This window comes from Lepidochelys kempii, chromosome 2 (genome assembly GCF_965140285.1).
Source record: "Lepidochelys kempii isolate rLepKem1 chromosome 2, rLepKem1.hap1, whole genome shotgun sequence".
Taxonomy (NCBI): domain Eukaryota; kingdom Metazoa; phylum Chordata; order Testudines; family Cheloniidae; genus Lepidochelys; species Lepidochelys kempii.
In genome coordinates, this window is record NC_136381.1 from 196683961 (window position 1) to 196708027 (window position 24067).

The window sequence follows — 24067 nt, forward strand, 5'->3', positions numbered from 1 at the left end:
GGTTGAATTTGGGGTACTGTGGATGCAATTAGACAGTATTGGCCTCTGGGAGCTATCCCAGAGTGCTCCATTGTGACCGCTCTGGACAGCACTCTCAACTCAGATGCACTGGCCAGGTAGACAAGAAAAGGCCCGCAAACTTTTGAATTTCAATTTCCTGTTTGGCCAGTGTGGCAAGCTGCAGGTGACCATGCAGAGCTCATCAGCAGAAGTGACCATGATGGAGTCCCAGAATCGCAAAAGAGCTCCAGCATGGACCGAACGGGAGGTACGGGATCTGATCGCTTTATGGGGAGAGGAATCCATGCTATCAGAACTCCGTTCCAGTTTTCGAAATGCCAAAACATTTGTCATAATCTCCCAAGGCATGAAGGACAGAGGCCATAACAGGGACCCGAAGCAGTGCCTGATGAAACAGCCGCTCCGGGTCAGAGCCCCAAACATTCCACTTCTATGATGAGCTGCATGCCATTTCAGGGCGTTCAGCCACCACTACTCCAGCCGTGTTGTTTCACTCCTTCAATGGAGATGGAGGCAACACGGAAGCAGGTTTTGGGGACGAGGAAGATGATGATGATGAAGTTGTAGATAGCTCACAGCAAGTAAGCGGAGAAACCAGTTTTCCCAACAGCCAGGAACTGTTTCTCACCCTGGACCTGGAGCCAGTACCCCCGAACCCACCCAAGGCTACCTCCCAGATCCACCAGGCGGAGAAGGGACCTCTGGTGAGTGTATCTTTTAAAATAGTATACATGGTTTAAAAGCAAGCATGTTTAATGATTAATTTACCCTGGCATTTACGGCTCTCCTGGATGTACTCCCAAAGCCTTTGCAAAAGGTTTCTGGGGAGGGCAGCCTTATTCCGTCCACCATGGTAGGACACTTTACCACTCTAGGCCAGTAGCACGTACTCGGGAATCATTGTAGAACAAAGCAGTGCAGCGTATGTTTGTTGGCGTTCAAACAACATCCGTTCTTTCTCTCTCTGTGTTATCCTCAGGAGAGTGATATCATGCATGGTCACCTCGTTGAAATAGGGTGCTTTTCTTAAGGGGACATTCAGAGGTGCCTGTTCCTGCTGGGCTCTTTGCCTGTGGCTGAACAGAAATGTTCCCCGCTGTTACCCTAGGGGCGGGAGAGGGGGCTAGCCACATGGTGGGGGGAGGCAAAATGCGACCTTGTAACGAAAGCACATGTGCTCTGTATGTAATGTTAACAGCAAGGTTTACCGTGCAAGAGTGTACCCCTTGTTCTATAAAATGTGTCTTTTTAAATACCACTGTCCCTTTTTTTTTCTCCACCAGCTGCATGTGTTTCAAGGATCACAGGATCTTCTCCTTCCCAGAGGCTAGTGAAGATAAGAAGGCAAAAAAACCACACTCGCGATGAAATGTTCTCTGAGCTCATGCTGTTCTCCCACACTGACAGAGCACAGAAGAATGCGTAGAGGCAGACAATGTCATAGTGCAGGAAAGCACAAAATGACCAGGAGGAGAGGTGGCAGGCTGAGGAGAGTAAGTGACGGGCTGAAGAGAGGGCTGAATCTGAAAGATGGCAGCAGCGTAATGAGAGGAGGCAGGATTCAATGCTGAGGCTGCTGGAGGATCAAACTAATATGCTCCAGCATATGGTTGAGCTGCAGGAAAAGCAGCTGGAGCACAGACCACTGTTACAGCCCCTGTGTAACCAACCGCCCTCCTCCCCAAGTTCCAGAGCCTCCTCACCCAGACGCCCAAGAATGCGGTCGGGGGGGCCTCCGGCTACCCAGCCACTCCACCCCAGAGGATTGCCCAAGCAACAGAAGGCTGGTATTCAATAAGTTTTAAACTTTTAAAGTGCTGTGTGGCCTTGTCCTTCCCTCCTCCACCGCCCCACCCGGTGCTTCTCTCCTCCATCACCCCTCCCAGGCTACTTTGGCAGTTATCCCCCTATTTGTGTCATGAATTAATAAAGAATGTATGAATGTGAAGCAACAATGACTTTATTGCCTCTGACAGCGGTGATCGAAGGGAGGAGGGGAGTGTGGTTAGCTTACAGGGAAGTAGAGTGAACCAAGGGGCGGGGGGTTTCATCAAGGAGAAACAAACAGAACTCTCACACTGTAGTCTGGCCAGTCATGAAACTGGTTTTCAAAGCTTCCCTGATGCGCACCATGCCCTCCTGTGCTCTTCTAACCACCCTGGTGTCTGGCTGCGCATAACCAGCGGCCAGGCGATTTGCCTCAACCTCCCACCCCGCCATAAACGTCTCCCCCTTGCTCTCACAGATATCGTGAAGCGCACACCAAGCAGTAATAACAGTGGAAATATTGGTTTCACTGAGGTCTAACCGAGTCAGTAAACTGCACCAGCGTGCTTTTAAACATCCAAATGCACATTCTACCACCATTCTGCACTTGCTCAGCTTGTAATTGAACAGCTCCTGACTAATGTCCAGGCTGCCTGTGTACGGCTTCATGAGCCATGGCAGTAAGGGGTAGGCTGGGTCCCCAAGGATAACTATAGGCATTTCAACATCCCCAACGGTTATTTTCTGGTCTGGGAATAAAGTCCCTTCCTGCAGCTTTTGAAACAGACCAGAGTTCCTGAAGATGCGAGCATCATGTACCTTTCCCGGCCATCCCACGTTGATGTTGGTGAAACGTCCCTTGTGATCCACCAGTGCTTGCAGCACTATTGAAAGGTACCCTTTGCAGTTTATGTACTCGGTGGCTTGGTGCTCCGGTGCCAAGATAAGGATATGGGTTCCGTCTATGGCCCCACCACAGTTAGGGAATCCCATTGCAGCAAAGCCATACACTATGACCTGCACATTTCCCAGGGTCACTACCCTTGATATCAGAAGATCTTTGACTGCATTGGCTACTTGCATCACAGCAACCTCCACAGTAGATTTGCCTACTCCAAATTGATTCCTGACTGACCGGTAGCTGTCTGGCGTTGCAAGCTTCCACAGGGCTATTGCCAGTTGCTTCTCAACTGTGAGGGTTGCTCTCATCTTGGTATTCTTGCGCCTCAGGGCAGGGGAAAGCAGGTCACAAAGTTCCATGAAAGTGCCCTTACGCGTGCGAAAGTTTCGCAGACACTGGGAATCATCCCAGACCTGCAACACTATGCGGTCCCACCAGCCTGTGCTTGTTTCCCGGGCCCAGAATCGGCGTTCCACCACATGAACCTGTCCCATTAGCACCATGATGCCTGCATTGCCACGGCCCGTGCTTTGAGAGAAATCTGTGTCCATGTCCCCATCACTCTCATCACCGCGCTGACATCGCCTACTCGCCCGGTTTTGCTTTGCCAGGTTCTGGTGCTGCATATACTGCTGGATAATACACGTGGTGTTTAACATGCTCCTAATTGCCAAAGTGATCTGAGCGGGCTTCATGCTTGCCATGGTATGGTGTCTGCACAGAAAAAACGCGCGGAACTATTGTCTGCCGTTGCTCTGATGGAGGAAGGGGCGACTGACGACATGGCTTACAGGGTTAGCTTACAGGGAATTAAAATCAACAAAGGGGGTGGCTTTATATCCAGGAGAAACAAAAACAACTGTCACACAGAATGGCCCCCTCAAGGATTGAACTCAAAACCCTGGGTTTAGCAGGCCAATGCTCAACCCACTAAGCTATCCCTCCCTCTGGTATTTCAGGCAGAACTGAATCTCCATTGAAGTTTTCAAGGAGCCCCTGACAGACCTCACCAAAACGATTGTCGGCCGTTGATTTCATGGAGGGAGGGAGGGAGCAAATGAATACAAAACAAATCTAGTCTATTTCTTGTTTTGATCCACTCCATCTATCTTTTACATCTTTGGCTGGCAGCAGATGGTGCAATAGGACTGCAAGCCATCCTCATCTCCTGCCTGCTCACCATAAGATGGTAGAATAGGACTGCCTGCAGAACTAAAGAGAATGACCTGGTCGAGTCACTCCTAATTTAGTCCCTGCGCCCATATCTGCCCAGGCGCTCCTGACCGACCTTACCGAGACGGCCAGGAGCACCTAGGACGCGATGAGGATGGTTTTCAGGCATATTGCACTGTCTGCTGCCACAAGGCAATGGGTTGCTGCTGCTGTGTAGCAATGCAGTACCACACCTGCCAGCACCCAGGAGACATACATTGACAGTGAGGTGAGCGGGCTCCATGCTTGCCGTGGTATGGCGTCTGCACAGGTAACTCAGGAAAAAAGGCGTGAAACGATTGTCTGCCATTGATTTCACAGAGGCAGGGAGGGAGGGCCTGATGACATGTACCCAGAACCACCTGCGAGAATGTTTTTTGCCCCATCAGGCATTGGGATCTCAATCCAGAATTCCAATGGGCAGTGGAGACTGCAGGAACTGTGGGTTAGCTACCCACAGTGCAACACACCGGAAGTCGACGCTAGCCTCGCTATGGTGGAAGCACTCCGCCAAGTTAATGCACTTAATGCACTTAGAGCATTTTGTGTGGGGACACACACAATCGACTATATAAAAATGATTTCTAAAAACCCGACTTCTATAAATTCGACTAATTTCGTAGTCTAGACATACTCTAGGAGACTTGATTCTCCTTGTGTCTCCGTGCAGGAAGATAAGCAATTGCTAGGGGGAGGATAAAGCAAAATGATTCTATCTTTACCGAGAGGCTTAGATACAGGTTTATAACAGAGATGTATAAATTGACTAGAAGCAGCCATGAGAAACTATGTGAATATGAAGAAACTTGGACCAACCCTTTCTAGCAGTAGGTAAAAAGCAAACGAATATTACTGGCAAGGAAAGGAAAAATGTATATCTTCCTAATTCAAAAGATCATATTTGTTCTGTGAGCTCTTAAGAAGTGCAATAATGAATACAGTAGAACTGACTTTAAAAACATGGATCCTGGGCGCACCATGATTTGATATTATTATGAAATGTTCACTCTATGTGAATCAATGAAACTGATCATTCCAAATCAACTGTGTTTGCAGATACAAAATCTCCATCTTACAAGGATAAAGTGAGTTCTTCTAGGTGGTCTAGTGCACAGTGAAATTAGTCAAATTATTTATGATTCTAACTGTCTCTTCCATAAGTTGTAATATTCTTTACCTGGAATTGAATGGTACTCAGATGAGAATTTTTAAAATACTGGAGAAATCACTTCCTATCTGACCCGTGCAATCAAATGACCACTGATAAGGATAAGCAAGGAGAAAGCACAACTCAAACAACTCTCTCAAATGGGAACTCTTTTGGAAAATAAGATCTGATTCATATATTGTAGCTAACGACCAGAACAAGTCATGATCATTAAAATCCAATTCCATTGTATCAGCTTGAAATACAGATAAATATGCTATCTCATCAATATTCCTACTTTGTTTTATGTCCCACTTTTATTGCTTTGTATATCCCATTTTTGTTCCTGTTTGACATCTAAATTAATGACTACTAAAAATAAAGAAAAATATCTTTGTCTCTAACTTTCACCCTCCAATATATAGCTCTTTTTGGCTCAATAAAGCCAATTTATCATTGTTTAAATGTGGAAACCTATCAGTAGCATTCATTTAAATGTTCTATCAAGCAGAAAGAGTTACTAATAGAAGAAATACAGGCATAGGGTTACACAAATTACGACTGTCGTAGTTATATCTAATTTTCCTATGTGTGAGCTGGTCTTGACTAACTCTGAAACTTGCCTATAGAGTGTGGGGTTATAATGACAAACCCTGCACTAACAGAGTCCTTGCTATTCCCAGTGCTACCATCAGGTGTAGCTATGATATTAGATAGGGTTGTATTGCAACCCACTGTATGCATACAGGAAGAAATGCCAAAAGTAAGGCCTCTGTATATATTTCTTTGCCCCTAATGTGATACAGCACAAATCTATCATATGCCATGTTTCAAACAGATTACCTACATCAGCTGAATCTGAAAACCTGTCAGCAAATACTTTAAGGAGAGAAGTCCATAACATGGAATATTATAGCTTGTGTTAGAAGTTACATACTCGTGCATGGAGGTGATTTTACTATAATTTATATGATCACATCATTCAATTACTGTATACAGTAGTTGTGCAGTTAACTCTCTTTTAATTAGAATATTGTTTGTTTTCCATGTAAGGAAACATGCAATGTATAAGAAAGAGTTTAATGGGCGTAAACAACAAGAAACATCTCAAAACAAGAAAACTCATTAGAAAACTACACCGATCCTGCAAAGAGTTGCCCATGAGGTTACTTTCACATACTCTGAATAGTTCCAGAAAGTATGGTGGGGCTGCTCACATTGTGTAAGTCTTTGCAGAACTGGGAGCTAAGAAACAGTGTTATCAAGCACTCACAGTCAGCAGAGTGACTATGACAGTGATTTCTAAACTGCCCAACAGATGAGGATACTGACAACAAGCTAGGATCCTGACAGCTGTGCCTAATTTGCATAAATTAGTTTTCATTTTTATTGATAATATTGGTATGGCGGAAGGTCTTTTGCTTACTGTGCTAGCACTACTCAGTCTTTGAAGAAATGCTGCATTGTTGCTAGTTTTGTGATGTAGAATTTTTTTTATAGCTGGTGCAAGGGTCAACTTTGGGGGCAGTGTTGCTCCTGAAATATGAGCATCGGGTTTTGGCTGAGATTCCTGAAAGAAAGGATTGCCTGCATGCTGTTTGGACCACCTCTGTTCAAGGACTAGTATATATGGTGTAAAAATTAAAAACCCCTCTAAGATTCCATATCACTGGTTTCTCCCAATAGGAAACTGACTGGCAAGGGCTTGTAATGTGCTATCACTTGGCAGGAAGGCAATGACATGTAAGTGCAGCCCATGGAAATTACAGGTCCCAGAATACTGTGCTCCCTCTTGATCTGAGCAGAGGACATGTTGACCAAGATGTATCATTCCATGATAAGACATGCAGTTTTTGCACGCTGCAATTTTTCATTAAAAATGAGGGTGACTGCCAACCAAACTGTATAACTGTTGGCTTAATTACACCTATAAAATGCATTTTGATCTCTCCTGCAATATGGTCATTCTGGCTCTGAAGAAAAGCAGATATAAATGAAGTATCTGACAATCCTATGATGGGAATTATTAATACATAGCTTAATGCCATCATCTTTCATGTATATATGTGTATATATATATATATATATATATAGTACGTACATGTGTCTGTATGTATATATAACCCACAATATATATTATTTCCAATTTGACTATATTCCTTGGGTAAATATATCTAAATGAAATTAGCAAAATCAAGCCATAACAATTTGTACATTGCTGTGCAGGCTAGTGATGAATGAGTAGTTATTTAAAACATCCACAGCTGAATAGTTAAGCACCTACTATATGTCTTCAGCTCTCAGTTTCTTTTTCCACATCATCGTCATCATCTATAACCTTAATTTATCAACAGAAAATATTCACACACACCCCCAAGGCAAACCCTGAAGTCAGTACTTTTTGTATTTAACTTTAAAACATTTTGAATAGGAAAGTAGCTAGAAAACCCAGGAAAAAAAAAATCACGGGAAGTACAGCGCAGGAGCAGGTTGTGTTGGAAAAGTGGCTCTGAGAACCTTTGAATCGCCTCAATTCCGCCTGCTTCAGGGGATGGCACGGCCTGCAAAGTGTTATGACCACTTGCTCTCCCATCATCCGCTCCCCCTCTCCCACCCTGGGGAGCTGAGAGTAGGGAGACAACGTGGAGCCATATATGCCAGCTTTATGTGGCTTCTGCACCAGTGGAATTCTCACTGAGAACACTGTCACTCCTTTAAATCTCCTATGTACTACCAGAGAGGCATATGAGGCCCATTGTCAGAGCCTTATGTGTGGCATGTACACGCTACTGAAAAGATATGATGATGCTAAATTTTCTGCCTCTAACAGAAAATGATGAGGTTTAATTGAGTCACTGCAAGAACAAAAGATAAATACAAAAATCATGTATTATGTAGATACCCTAAAAGCTGAAGTTTTTAAGGAGACAGTGACAACCTGAAATATAGGCAACTTTAAATACATTAATCTATAGTAGCTGTGGATATTACAAATACTCTTGAGATCCTCTACCAATTGTTGTATTCCTAGATTTTAGTCTCCTCTCTTAGAAGAGAGAATCACACAAGCAACAGGAGAAACTGACAATAGCAAAACTGACTATGCACAAAGATTGAAATCCTGCACCACTGACATCAATGGAGGTTTTGCCAGTGATTGCAGTAAGGTTAGGATTTCACCCAAAGTGTTGTCAAATGTGGAAAGTAAAACAAACTAGGGGGCAAAAATAAATCAGAAAGAAGTGTGGTATTTAGGTATTCTTGAATGTATTAACAGAGCGTTGTTTGTTGGACAAAGGAGGTAGTTGCTCTGCTGTACCTGGTACTGGTGAGGCCTCTGTTGCAGTACTGTGTCCAGCTGCGAACAGCACAAGTTAAGAAAGATGTGGACAAACTGGACAGAGTCCAGAGGAGAACAAAAATGCTAAGAGGTTTAGAAACCCCTATCGCTTTAATCTCAGTAAGCACAGAAATATCAGTTCAGCCTTCGTTGTTCTTGTTTTTTTAAAAACTAACATTACAACATCACCACTACTTATCTATCTGGATTTTGCCCCAATTGAGAAATTTAAACAAAATCCATACAATAAAAATGGAAAATGTATACAGTAAAAATTATCGCACTGGTTATTTAAACTTCTTTTTTGTCATAGATAAATGTTCATATAGTACTAACGAGGGCAGGGCCAACATTGTAAATTCCACGAGGATTGGAGGGTAATAGCAAAAATAAAACAATGATCACTGCTCATAATAAAAGATGTGTGTTTGCTTAGATGGGGAGACATAACAGCAAACCTATATTATTGCAACTCTCAGCATGTACTCCAGCATTCCTATCATCTAAATTGGCTAATATGCCTCAGAAATGTTTATGTTTTATGTTATTTTAGTGAAGAAGAAATGGGAACACTTACCTGGTACACCAGGTGGAGTTTTTAGATATTTGCCATTAAAATGTTGAATTACTACTTCACATTTTTCTGTAGACTCCATTCTGGAAAAGAAAAGGGGGAGAGAGAAGCAATTATTATTAGAGTTTTATGAAAGTGTGCAGTCAGCAAAGGAAGGCCCGACACAGATGTCGAGAGAAATCTCAAAAGCTGCTCTTGCTGAATTCTGCAGAGATGCCGGTGGAACAGTTCATTACAATATGGTATTAGCTAGCAAGGAGAACTTGCCACTGTCAAGCATTGTAGCATTTTTCTGGCTGCATGCAAGCTGGAACCGTGGCAGTTAACAGCTTGCTTTTGTGTCTTCGGAAACACCTCAAACAAGGACATGTCAAGTGCTTCTTGAAAAAGCTCAGGACCTGATTCCAAATTTCTGATGCACCCAAAATGCCCCCAAAGAATGTGCAAAAGATACAGGACCTAAGCTAAAACTGAAGGGGAGTGAAATGACAATAAGTCAGGATTATAAAGTGGGTGCACAACTGTTTAAAAAAAAAACAGAAAAACCCCCAAAAGCAACTTCTCAAAGACTAGTTATCAATGGTTTGCTGCCAAACGGGGAGGAAGACTCTAGTGGGTCTGTCATGTATCTGGTACTATTCAAGGTTTTCATTAATGACTTGGATAATGGGGTGGAGAACATGCTTATAAAATCTGCAGACGGCACCAAGCTGGGATGGGTTGCAAGTATTGTGGAGGACAGAATTAAAATTCAAAATGATCTGGATAAATTGGAGAAGAAGAAAAAAAATCAAATGCACAACGAGAAATAACTGGCTAAGTCGTAGTACAGCAGAAAAGGATCTTGAGGTTATAGTGGATCACAAATTGAATCTAAGTCAACAATTGCAGACATTTTCAAAAAAGGATAATATTATTCTGGGGAGTACTAACAAGAGTGTAATTGTCCCATGCTACTTGGCACTGCTGAGACCTCAACTGGAGGATTGTGTCCAGTTTCAGGAGGTACAGTTTTGGAAAGATGCGGACAAAGGGGAGAGAGTCCAGAAGAGAGCAACAAAAATGATACAAGTTTTAGAGAAACCGACCTATGAGGAAAGATAAACAAAATGGGGTATGTCCAGTAATGAGAAAAGAAGACTAAAGGGGGTGCTGATAAAAGTCTTCAAATATGTTAAGGACTGTTATAAACAGGATGGTGATCAATTGCTGTCAATATCTACTGAAGGTAGAACAAGAAACAACTGCAGCAAGGGAGATTTAGGTTAGATATCAGGAGAAACTTTCTAACTATAAGGATAATTAAACACTGGAATAGGCTTTCAAGAGAAGTTGTGGAATCAGCATCATTGGAAGTTTTTAAGAAGAGGTTAGATAACCCGCTGTCAGTGATAATCTAGGTCTACATGGGACTGCCTAAGCATGCGGGCCTGGACTTGAGAACCTTTCATTGAGTACATTTCTATGATTTCATTATTACAGAGTAAATAAATTATGGAAAATTGATTATAAAACAAAACCAACAGAAATTTGTACTTGTGAATTACATGAGTGCAAGCCATGGATGGAGACAGACATTACTGCACAAAATCTTGTCCTGGTGCAATGACTCATCATTCACCTGATATAATTGTGAATTGTAGTTCGAAGACACGCATAGGACTGCAGCAGTAGTAATAAATATGCACCTATAGGACTGAAGTGATTATAAAGAATACAAAGGTAGGAGCCAAATCCTGAGTCGAGTTTATATCACTTTAAGAAACGTACAAGCTATTTTACAGGACCTAAACGGACCCTCTCAACAGGCTAACTGATCCTGAGAACAGTTGCTCATGCTGCAGAATAGGAATTAAAATGTCTGGGGCTGGGGGACAGGGATGACGACTCATAACTAGGCAGCAAAGACACTACAGATATCACATTGTGGATTTATTTTCAAGCTCTCTTGAAAGATTATATTCAGTACTCGTTCCATATTTTGATTCTGATCTAGCTTCTTCCAGCTAGGAGACTCTAATGACTTAAGTATTACTTCATTCTCACAAGTCAAGATCCTTTTAAACTAAATTCCTATACAACTCCTACCACGGACTAGTAAGGGGGGAAAGAACAACATTCTGCAGAGCGTACCTATTCTCTAGAGCCTCAACCCACTGCTTATCTCCTTAGACAGGAGTTTGCCAAGAGTTAGAAAAAAAACTGAGCAAGAGAATAGGATGATTAATAGTCCAAGGAGTACAAAATCTTTTCTTAGTTTGTTTTGGGTGAAACCATTATAATTGTCCCTTCTGGGTTCTAACCAGGAGACAGTCTTTTGTAGCTCCGTTTTTACTGCCATTTCATGTAGGATGGGCTGTTTCCACGAGCACAAAGACAGCAACTTAGATTGTTCACTTTGGCTTCATTCAGATTTAACTAATCGAATGTCTGCAGCAAGCCTTTAGAGACCCTTGTCTCTGAAAGCATAAATGCGAGAAAAGTCTGTTTTCTGTAGCTGCGGGCGCTTAGTGTCAAACCACGTTATGTTGCACCAAACAGCAGTGACAATTTCATTTGAATACATGGGGCACATTTTAACAAGCCAAAGCAGCGGCGGCAAAGAATGCAATTGAGGAGCTGCCAAGTGAAAGAGCCTCAGCGCACTCCACACATTTTATGTGGGAAGGGAATAAAAGTGAAACCCACAGTGCTCTAGGATAAAAAGGCCATCTCCTGAATAGCTGTCGTAGAAAGAATGCACCTATTTTCTTCTCAAGTTTCACAATTAACGGCTCTCAAATGCCAGCACTAGCTATCTGTAATCTGGCACACGCTTCACTTGAAACCGACACTAGCATTATCAACTTGGCCTGAAAAGGCAGCATAATAGACAAAGCCGTCTTTACATGTTCCATTCCGATGTGCTGCTGAATAACTACAACTGCATGCATTATTCCTCCATGCTACCTGAATCCCCTTGAGTTTTTCAGAACGGCTGTGTGTGGCAGGTAGACCTTCCTTCCAGAAATATGTTAATTAGACCTCTAGCCACTAAGTAACACTTGAGACATCTTGGATATGTCTCCCACCTATGGACAGATGCATGAATTATAATTTTCATATATACATATGTAGTATGTGGTGAAGTATCACCTCTTCTTTTGTTTGAGATATTTAAGGTTATAAAATCATTGGGGTAGTATGGAGACTACAAGAAATAGATATGACTTTAATATTATAACTACTCCATTATGAGACCTTATTTTTAAGTGCTTACAAACTGTTCACCAAACTGTCACCATTTGGGCTGAAATATTGCATGATGGTTATCTGCCTCAAGTGGATTTGGTTTAGGGACAATTTCAGCCAAACCAATTCAGCTGTTTCCAAGAACAAGATTAGGGAAAAATACATTGTTTTGCCCACCTTAAAAAATTCTGGCTTCATTTGCTTTGGAAAGCTGTAGCATCCCCATGCCTTGGAGCAAGGGCTTGAAATTTGACTGTTGTTGTCAGAGATGTGCTTTCACTGTCCTTGTGAAAATCTGTCCAAATCTGTCCAAGTTATAAGCCTTTTTTAAAAAATCACATTACACATACGTTTCTTCGACTATAGCAGCTAAATTCCCCAAGGTTCTGTCTGCACCAAGCTGGTCCAGCGTGGGGCTAAGCAGAACTTTCCCTGCAATTGTAGTTCTGGGCTGCAAGCTGTGCCAGGGCTAGGTGAGAGTCCAGGCACCTAAACTGAGAGCAGGAAACCTATTTCTCCTGTGCTGTCAATGACCCTCTCCTCCCCCGCAATTCCCCCCATGCTGAAGCCACAAAGAGGAGGAAGCTGTGTGATTTGAATGCATAGGGGACAAGAACTGGATCTGGGGGACCAGGGAATAGATTGGCTGAAGACTGGAACCTTAGGCTGGTGGCAAGAGGGGGAAAAGGAAACTGGGAATGGGAGTAAGAGGACTGGGCTGGTGGTGCCATGAGCCAGTAGTTGGAAGAGACGAGACTGAAACCAGACTAGGAGGCACAGGGAGATGGGGAGTGGCTGGGCAAGGAGCCTGGGACTGAGAACTAATGGGTGAGGGAAGAAGGTGAAGGAGGGATCAGACAGATCAGATTAGGAACCAGGACTGGTTGGGTAAAGAGACCGAGTCAAAGACTGCGGGGAGAAACTGAGAGGACCCTGGGAAAGAAGATTGGGACTAGGAGCCATTGGGAACCGAATGAGTCAGCAGTCCTGTGGAAAAAAATTGTGTGACCATGTAAGTCAAGACTGTATCATAATGCAAACACACAAGGGACAAATTCTGGCATTTCTTAACTTTTGAGTGCTAGACTTTACAAGCTTAATAATGTTCTTTTAACATAGTTTTTGTATACTGTATTTATATATTATGTTAAGTGCATAATTGTATGTGTGTGCAGACATATATGTATTTGTGTGTATTTTATATATATATATATATATATATATAGCTAACTGCTGTGCATTTTGTTGCACTGGCAAATTTTTTATTTAAATAAAAACAGTGCTAAAGAGAATTCAAAATTTTCAAAAGCTATCCACCAAAGGACAGAATTTACATAAACTGGCTGTAAATTGAGTGCAAATGAGTTTTGCAATCCATACATTTATTGGTATTGCATAAGTTTTGCACACTCAAGTCACTTCTGTGAACAAAGTTGTGGGTTCACAAATGGAGACCTCTGAAAAATTACCCCTTACTCGTAAGGTTTGACTTCACATAGAAAACGGGAACATTTAGAATGAAGGATAGATCCTGTGCTTCACCACACTCTGAGGAGCTGCAGCACCACACATCAGAATTTACCCTTTGGCTCTGAGAAGACAGTGAGTTGGTGCACGGACACACTATTGGCAGCCTAGATTTCCCACACTGACTGTGAGGGGCACATTTTCAAAGCTGGCTGATCAAGCTGCACCCACCATCTATTCCTGTGCAGAAAAATCACAAGATATACAAAAATTCTCAAGATAGACAAAGATTGAAAAATGTGCATTTGTGCACACAAAACAAACAATTGCATATACGTAAGTGGGAGGTTATATGTACAGTTTGTAAGGATGACCTTAGGTGATTGGTAAACAGGAGTTAATCTGCAAATGGAATTATAAGGGCTCTGTGGCCAGGGTAATCTATTGAAGCATATCCTCAGTTCCCTCCCCAACTCCTGGAGGATCTGGAGAGTCAGAGAAGGTTCTAGCATTCTGAAAATAAAACAATATTATGAAATCTTGCCTCCTCCCCCACCGCATTAGCTCCTCTTATGGTTCTCCAGGCAGAAATTACAGATTATCCATTTTGCACACATACATAGGGCCAGTGAATGGAGCTATGCCAATTTTCTCCACCTGAGGATCTGGACCATAATTCCATGTTTGAATTTATATATGCTTGTGTTTCCAAGGTGCAATTTAGGCACCTAAGCTTGAAAATTTAACTCTGAATGTCCTCACTGTTAGCAGGATTAAATCAAATGGTTAGTGATATTTTAGCAAAATTACTCTGGGATTTGAAGGATTTCATTATTTTTGCTTTAAGGAAGTAGTAAAAGAGTACGTCTAAGAGATTATCCTAAAATGTGCAATATCTTATTTAATAAACTGAAACAACTCATTGATGTGTTTTAAACTACTCATTAATTCATGACTAGCCGCAAAAAGTGTTTATTACTCCTGGAAACAGTTTTGCGGGTCTCCCAATGCATTTCTAGCCTTGGCAGGTGGTGAGATATCGAAACCTGACTTCCCTGTCATTCTGATTTACCATCTTGTTTTAATTCCACTGAAATTTTGATTAGACCCTCAGCACTTGCTATGGGCAGAAATAACATTTGGGATTCTCATGTTACATACTGTACAAGAGCCTGATCCTTAACATGGGGCTGTGTGTGGGCAAAAGGGCCCACCCACACAGAGCTCAACATATGATTGAAGTCTGCATCGTCCTTTTTTTTAAAGTAATGGCCACAAAAATTATGTAAGAAATAAAGTAAACTGGAAAACAAGATTGTAAAAATAAAGATCCTAATAAGGTCACAATTTGTCATGGAAAGAGATGGATGTAAAATACCTCTGAAAAATGGGTAATACCAACTTTCTAGTGGTAAAACAAAATTGTTTCTGTTCTAGATGGTTCACAAGATATTGCTTTCAAACTCTCTTTAATAGTGCACTTTTGGTAGTAGTCCACCATTTAATGGAAAAAGTCCCAGGCACTAGACCAGTTCATGCCCTACAACAACTCTGAAGGTACTAGGGTGCATCTTGTAAATATCATTGTTGGGTAAGAATTAGTTTGGAGAAAATAAGACCCCACCAAAGTCATAGGCCAAATCCTTTTAATATTCTTAAAGGTTTGGATAATTATTTTAAAAACCTTGAATTTCCTTTTCATTTGCCTCTTTCTGTACCTCTTGATTCTGATTAAGACTAGAAATTGAGGCGCTCAAATACTATAAAGAGAGCTATTCTTACTATATTTCTGGCCCAGCAGGAAAGTGTTCAAAATCTCTAAAGAAAAGCTGTTCTCATCAAATCTCCAGCCCAAATTTGCAAACTCAAGATGTTTGGATAAAGTTCATACAAAGAATTAGAATTCCGTATGCTTAATCTGAGTGAATCTTACCACCAAACCATTTGAGGTTTATCCTTCCCTAGCAAACAAAAATTTATTCTATTCTAAAAATCTGTGTTATTCCCCCTTATAGACCATTGTGGCTCCACAGGAGTCATTATTAGCTGTTATAAATAATGGGGATCCTTCACAATGTTAGTGCAAATAAATATATAGAAAGCCTTCTGGAAATAAATCTACTGTACTTACTCATTATGCAGATTAATAAAATGCCAAGTAAAAGTTTAAGAACATAAACATACATTAGAAAGAGCAACATGCTGATTAAGTGGCTACTACATAACAAATATTTGATATCTTGTAATTCTCACTAAGCAATAAAACTATGTGGCTTTGTTCGCATTTACACTAAGGCCCCTTTAGACTCTTTAGAGTAAATTGTGTGAGACCTGGGCCCTGTATTTTTAAATGCCACCTGAATATTCGGAGATTTTTTGGAATTAAAGGGTCTCTGTTATATTTAAATTATGGTTCCCTTCTGTGAGTTATTAATTTTTATACTAATATCGATCTGAAGATCTTAAGGTGCTTTGCAACCATTAATCAAGTAATCCCTGAGATACCCTTATGTGGTAGGGAAATAAAAAAATATTCTACAGATAAGGAAACTGCAGCAAAGAGGTTAAGTAACTTGCCCAGGGACACAGAAGGAATTGGAGTCAGACCCAGGATTAGCAATCAGGACCTCATAGTTCCCAGGCATGTAACTCAGACCACATTTTGTTCTTATGCTCTCTGACTGTGTCCAGGATAGAGGTTTTGTTCAGTGGGAGCGTGAGAACAGGTGGGCTAAAATACAGTTGAATATTCTGGATAATCATCAAGCCACAGCAATTAGAGCTGACCTAGTCCAGTGCACGATAGTTTATTACAACACATTTTCTCGTACTTTTTTCCATCTACTATTCTTCGCTCATGGAGTTTACATTACTTTATTTGAGAACCTATTACACAGTCTATGATACTTCACTGTCAAGCATTAGTCATGCACTGTAGGTCCCTGTGGCTAGTCTAGGGTAGTGGTTCTCAGCCTATTTACCACTGTGGGCCGCATATGCAGCTGTGTGCGTTATGGGGGCCACATCAACACAATACATATACTACCTGTATGGACCTGAGGATGTCCCACGGGCCGCAGCTGTGTGCTGACTGGGCCGCAAGCAGCCCATGGACCCCATATTGAGAACCACTGGTCTAGGAGCCAGCTGGTAGTGGTATGTCAGTACCTCCCTCCTGATACCTGTGTGTATGTTTGCGGGGGAGGGGAAGAGAAGCAGGATGCTTCCTCTTTCCTCACTCAGGAATCCTGTGCAATGGAAGTAGGGGAAATGGACCTCTTTGTCCCCTAAATTCAGATGTGAGAACGGTCACACCTGAGGACCAGACAAGGTAGGACTAGGGCCTAGGAGGGGGAGGGGCGGGGAGCGAGAGAGAAAGTGAGTGTGTGTGCACACATGCACAGCGGGACACATGACACTGCTCCCCAAAAAGACAATACAGGTATGTGTTTTGGGTATGGGATGAGATTGGGAAGATGTCAGGGTCTTCCTGGGAGTGAGAAGGGAAGGGTGGAGAGTTGTCTAAGAGAAAATCTGAGCCCTCAAACAAATCACCTGTTCCCTACCAAACTCAGTCGATGGACCCTGCACCGTTTCATTAGCTGTAACTGTGAAACTATTTTGGCTCTTTTTCATTCCTTCTCTTCTTTTTATTCCCCTGAGGAATTGTAGCCTATTGCATGTAGTTATGGGGTTTGTCGGCATTCTCCAGGCTTTCTTCCATACTCAAGGATTTTACTACTTCCTACCAGAGTACTAAACTCACAGGGTAAGTTTACAAATTTGCTTTCTTGAAATGTAATACCCTGCTATGGCTGCATTCTGTGAAGCCATTTCTTCCTATGGCTAACTCAGCTAGCTTGTGTTCCCTTGTACCAAACAGCCTGTCTATTGGTAAGAGGTAAATCTAGGGAGGCTTCACTGTTTGGCTGGAATCTGTATTGCTTAAATTAAAGGAACTTGTTTATCACATGAGCACACAAAATCCATGTGCAGCACACTAGTGAGATGCTATGAGCGGCCCTTTTATTACACACCACTATATTTGAGAAAGCAGACTGAGGGCCTGATTCTCATCTCACTAGGCCAGTGTAAATCAGGAGCAATTCTATTTCCCTTAAAGTCAGTGTAAAACTATTATAAATGAGACAAGACCCTGATGAGGCCTACTATGTTGCTGCCCATGTTCCATGCTGCTTTTTTTAGTCCATGAAGTAAATTTCAGGCATCTAGTCAAATATGATTCCCGAAGACTAAATGTAAAGTGTAACAAAGGCAATAAACATCAGATTATTTTAATTAAAAAACCACAAACACATGCAAAGAAATTCACTCAATTAAAAACATAATTAAAAGCATATCAACCATGCCACAAAAGTAACACCAGACCCCCAAACCCAAAACATCTAGTCACAAAAAAAAGAAGGCAAAGTGCTTTCTCAATGTTCTTCTTTCTCTCAGGTGAGGGAGAAACATAATTGTGAAGTTCTTAACTTTGGTCATCCTCTGTGAACAGCACCATAACATTATTTTAAGACAGTTTATGTTGGACAAATTCTCTCATGTTACTGGAAAAGGGAAATGGATGGAATGAACACACCGTTATTTCTAGCCAGACCTCGGCTGATTTATGCTACTGTCTTCTCACTTGCAGGTTCAGTATTATACTGGCACCTGCTAGCACTGCAATGGTTGAGTGTCTGACTGTCTGCATTTCCAACATAAATTTCTCTTTTTGGAGGTTTATGACTTTGCTGTAAAATGTTGCTTGGGGCTGAATCTTGCAAGGTCATTTTAAGTTACGAGAGAGCAAACACAATAAAAAAAAAGTTAGTGGCTTCTAACCCTTTTTTGTACTTACCATTTAAAAACATCTTTCGAAAAAGGCTCACTATGCAGTGTAATTTACAGTGCAGAATAGAACATTTAACTAGGGTATTTATTAAAAAAAAACACCGCAGAGTAGGTTACGAAAGAACCTATCTACATGACTACATCTGAAGAGCTGCTACTTTTCAACAAAAATATCCTAAGAGTTTTTACTAGAGGATTTTAGGGCCCAATTTTTGTCTCATTGATTTAATGGGGTGTTTTAACATTGACATCAGTCGGATCAGGATTTGACACTGTAACACGACTGATGTATCTTTCCCCTTGAGGTATGCCACCATGCCTCAGTTTCCTCCTCTTATGTGTTGCTAGGGTAACTGCACACCACACAACTGGTGTTTCAGATTAAAATCTCCCTTTCTGGGGTCTTGTTTGTAATTAATTTAACACAAAAGTTATGCAATCCATCACCCTTCTATCTGGGCTCCTCAGTACTTCACAGACATCCTTGGATCAGTTTTATTTTTAGTCCCTGCCCTAGCTCTCACTACACAGGGAGTCCCACTTGTCCCACTCCAGAGATCCAACCACAGCTCATAGTTCTTCCCCTGGCAATGTGTCCTTCTGCCGGCTGCTGTAGAGTAACCCACAGCAGCTATTTCCTAGTTCTTGCTTTCCCTCCAACTGAGCCTAAAGTCAGGTATGGCTGGAAACAACCAGCTTTTCTTCTTTTGAAAGGGCTGCGTTTCCGTGAGAGGTGCATGCAAAGAACTTGTGCCCTGTTACAATCCCAGAGTGCTGTGTGGTACAATTAAATAAAGTGACTGGATTTTTAAAGAGTGATACTTTCATGACTAATAGCAGCATTTATAGTTACACATTTTGACTTCAGAATAGTCTGATTTCCTACTGTAGGGCAAATCCTGCCCCTTTCTCCCTTTGTGCAAAAGGCTCTCTGACAGGAAAATGGTATGGCTGAACCGTGGCAAAGAGGCTGCAAAAGTGGTAATGAATGTAGGGCCAGGGACTTAGAAGAGATAACCTCACTCCATAGAGTTTTCCAACATGCAGGTGTGTTACTCAGAATCCTCTCTCAGATATCTGTTAGGGCTTGAACTGAACATATGAACAACCATACTGTATCAGACCAATGGTCCATATAGGTCAGTATCCTGTCTGATACTGGCCAATGCCAGATACTTTGAAGGGACTGAACAGAACAGGACAATTCTGAGTCATCCCCAGTCCATCCCCGTCCATCCCCTGTCATCCAGTCTCAGCTTCTGGCACTTGGAGGTTTAGGGACACAAGGATAATGCAGTTATGTCCCTCAATCATGGGGCTACATCTTGGCTAATAGGTTTCAGAGTAACAGCCGTGTTAGTCTGTATTCGCAAAAAGAAAAGGAGTACTTGTGGTACCTTAGAGACTAACCAATTTATTTGAGCATAAGCTTTCGTGAGCTACAGCTCACTTCATCGGATGCATACTGTGGAAAATACAGAAGATGTTTTTATACACACAGACCACGAAAAAATGGGTGTTCATCACTACAAAAGGTTTTCTCTCCCCCCACCCCACTCTCCTGCTGGTAATAGCTTATCTAAAGTGATCACTCTCCTTACAATGTGTATGATAATCAAGGTGGGCCATTTCCAGCACAAATCCAGGTTCCACCCCCCAAACCCACTGTCCTGTGGGTAACTGATGGACCTATCTTCCATGAATTTATCTAGTTCTTTGTTAAACTCAGTTATACTTTTGGCCTTCACAATGTCCCATCACAATGAACTTGAATGATTGTATCTGTGTTGGGTGAAGTACTTCCTTTTGTTTGCTTTAAACCTGCTGCCTATTCATTTCATTGGGTGATCCCTAGTTCTGGTGTTATGTGGGGGGTAAATAACGCTTCCCTATTCACTTTCTGCATACCACTCATGATTTTGCAGACCTCTATCATATGCTCCTTTAGCCATTTCTTTCCTAAACTGAACAGTTCCAGTCTTTTAAATCTCTCCACATATGGAACCTGTTCCATTTCCCGAAATATTTTTGTTGCCCTTCTCTGCACCTTTTCCAATTCTAATATATTCTTTTTTGAGAAAACTGCATGCAGTATTCAAGGTGTGGGCACACCATGGGATATATATGATATTTTCTGTTTTGCTATTTATCCCTTTTCTATCCACCATAGGCATTAGGAAACAATTTTTAACAGCATATTGGATAGTCATCTAGATGCATTTGCAGGATTTTCACTCTCCTTTAAGGCACTATCAGAGGCAAAATACTGGATTTGACAGACCATTCTTTTGATTGAATATACAAAATCTTCTGTTCCTATAATACACATTAGCATCCAAGATAATGTCTGACTTGTTCAAATAATTGTATAGTTTCATTTCAGCTGCCTTCACTTAAATGTTTCAAAGACAGAAGTTCTTCCCTTGGTCAAGAGGAACATCCTCAAGCTAAATTGATCTTCTCTATTTCTCTTCTCAACTGACACCCTCTGTTTGCCTCCAATGTGGCATTATCTTTGCTCCTAAACTGCCCTTCCCCCACGACCTCTATGTATCTTTACATATGCCTACCACCATTTGGCAACATGGCACTGCCTTGACTCTATCTCCTTCCACCATGACTATGGTAACTTCTTCCCTATTGCCTTCCCAAGAGCTAGCTCTCCAGATTCCAACACGTGTAGTCTGTCTCCTCAGATGGTGAAATAAGTATGACCACAGTTACATCAACTTTCGTTACTTCCACAGCTTGCCCATTCATTACAGTTCAACATTTCACTCCATGGTTTTAACCCCACACCACATCCTAGCTCCATCCTACCCTCATGGATCTTTCCTCTCAGCTTCCCTTGCCGCTCTCATCAGCAGTTTTGCTAACACCAAGCATGCAAAACTCAGGATGCAGTCCCCAAAAGAGCATGAAATTGGCTTAAAAATCATGAATTTTAAAATACGTAATGCATTTATTTTTCTTTGGTTTCTGGTTCTTGAGCCTCTAGGTGCCCCTTGGATCATGCTTTCCTCCACAACCGTGAGGGTTAGAAACTTACAGTGGGGATAAGGAGGAGAAGAGAGGCACAGGGGGCACCACAATGGCTTAAAGCCACCCAGGACTCCCCCCAGACAGGGATAATCCTCCAGCTAAATGAGCTTTAGGTACGCTTTATACCTGCAGAGCAGTACAAAGTGGCCTTAATGGAGTCAAAGGTGAGGGACATCGATTCTCCATATAAATACAGCTGATACCCCATCATTGCCTCAGAGTCACACACACCTACTGTGTGTGCTCACACTATAGATGTACTAGCCTTCACCCCCACATGCTTCTAGGCAACCATAAAGCGCCTCATCTATATACAGTGACATACACACTGTACAAAGAAACTGAACAGTGCCTTGTTACAAGAGAAATATCATGTCATTAAAGATTGGATTGTAAATTCTAGTGCCCAAGGGCAAAGTGAAGATTCAGCATTCGATTGTGGCTCTGAGAAATCCTGGCTTCATTCAAATCAATGGGAATTTTGTCATGGACTTCAATGGAACCAGGATTTTACCCTTCCTGTTTTTGTGTGCTTAAATACACGACCTTTGTGTTGTATTAACACTGAGTTAAAAAAAATGTTATCAGTTAAATACATATCCATGAACACAGGCAACTTTTACAATGCAATGTTTATCATCTGATAATGCTGAGCTGCAGGTAGTGAGCTCAGAGAGTCAAGTTAACATTGTTAACATAGATGGTGCGTATAGAATGGTGTGTTATCTTTCACCCTAATCGGTTTGTCTTTTACCGTTTGAATTCAGACTGTAATATCTTAACATTTCCTTGAATATGATGATCTTGTATATCAAGGAGAAAGGTAACATTACAATGCCAGTTATTTTACAAGCTGCCTCATTATCACACAGTAACCCTACTTTACTCAATGGTATTATGGTACTGGGAGAAGTGTCATGATATACCAAGATATAGTGTATTCCAGAGGAATTCACAAAATAACTCAGTCATAATTTTGCTTGCTGTTCAAAAGTACAGTCTCATGAATGCTCTGTAAAGCTAAGTGATATCTGCTTTTCTTTTGAAGCGGGAGACATTTATTTACAGTGTAAGTGGATACAGAAGTTGCTCCTTCTTCCACTTACCTCTTCTGTCCCCTTCTATGTACAGATCCCATTCTTTACTACTATTATTTTTTAAAGAAACCTACTACATTTAACAGGGTTTCTAGCTGAGGAAGCTTTATATAAGCATTTCCTTCTAGTTAACATGAAAATGCTTCCTTCTGTCATGACAATGACACAAGGTCTACTCTAGTCTGTCTAAAACATCATACCAGCCAGGGCTTCTTAAATCTAAATCTTTCTCCTGACCTCCTCTCAGGAGCTTGGAATCCTTGGGGCTTTCAAGCAACTTGTGTTCTCCAGATACACTTCCTCTGCTCTTCCTGCTGATAAATTTACTATTTCTTGTTAGAACGGCTTTGCTAAATCTCTGAATGCATTCAGCTGTAGGACATTTATTATCTAAACTTGATTATGCGTGGACAGTTCACTATTGCTAGCGATTTTATTTCCTATATAAAAGTGTAATGAACTAATATTTGGACCAATGGGATGAACTCCTATTTGCAAAAAGTACAGACACTCAATCTGATCAAGATGCGGTTTCCTGACTGTTCTGCATATTCCATAGCTATGAGGCTTCAGAGCTACCGAGGAAACAGCATTTGCAAAAAACCAAAGCCAAAAAAAACCCCAACCTGCCTCCCACCAGAATAAATCAAATAGACCAAGGGTTTCACCTGGCAAAGCCGACTCCTCTGCTGACTCCATTAGCATCTCTTAATATTCTGGTGGAAATGACATGTCCGAAGGGTTTCAGCATATTCTCCAATTCCTGCTCATCCATGGAAATGGGTAAATTTGAGATGTATAAATTAGTTGGGTCTTGCTCTTGTTGCTAAGATAAAAGAAAAGAAACAGCCTCAATTAAACTCACTACTTTAACAGAACAGCTTGTGGTTCCCGATATCCAAAAACTGTGGGTGCTCCAAATAATACAGAGCCAAGAAATTACAACAGGGTTAGACGCAGAGCTCTGCAAGCTATTCAGAGCTGACAATCTACTTGTCAAATATAGCCCATTAAGGCCTCAACCCTGCAAATTCTCATGCATGTGCTTATCTCTCCATCCATGCGTAGACCCATTTAATTCAATGGGACTGCTCATGTGCAGGACGTTACTCTCTTGCACAAGTGTTTTCAGGACTGTGGCCTGATTTAGGAAGTTGACTGAACAGAACATGATTTCTACATATGTGTTCACTGCTCAAAAATATTCAGCAAATGTTGTATGCAGAGACATATATTCCAGCCTGAAGACTGTTTGCAACTTGGTCACTATGAGTGAGGTTGGTTGAAAATGGAGAATGTTTTTCTGGAAATTTTCCAACAAGCTCTAAGAAGGATTTTTGCTTGAAGCTCTAACTTCAAGCTTTTTTAATTAATAGGTCACCTGGTACATGCTTTATTCCTTGATTGGCTGAGC

At 41.6% G+C, this 24067-nt stretch overlaps 1 protein-coding gene across 5 annotated transcripts in view; it reads right to left on the minus strand.

Moving 5' to 3' along the window:
• The window catches only part of RBMS3 (RNA binding motif single stranded interacting protein 3), a 918866-nt gene that overhangs the window by 157110 nt on the left and 737689 nt on the right, over positions 1 to 24067 (minus strand). For all 5 annotated transcript variants that reach the window (XM_073333376.2, XM_073333378.1, XM_073333385.1 and 2 more), the window contains 2 exons: positions 23322 to 23479; positions 8966 to 9045 (listed from right to left, as the gene is read on the minus strand). In XM_073333376.2, the coding sequence (XP_073189477.1) occupies positions 8966 to 9045; positions 23322 to 23479 (238 nt within the window). The remainder of the gene's footprint in view (positions 1 to 8965; positions 9046 to 23321; positions 23480 to 24067) is intronic.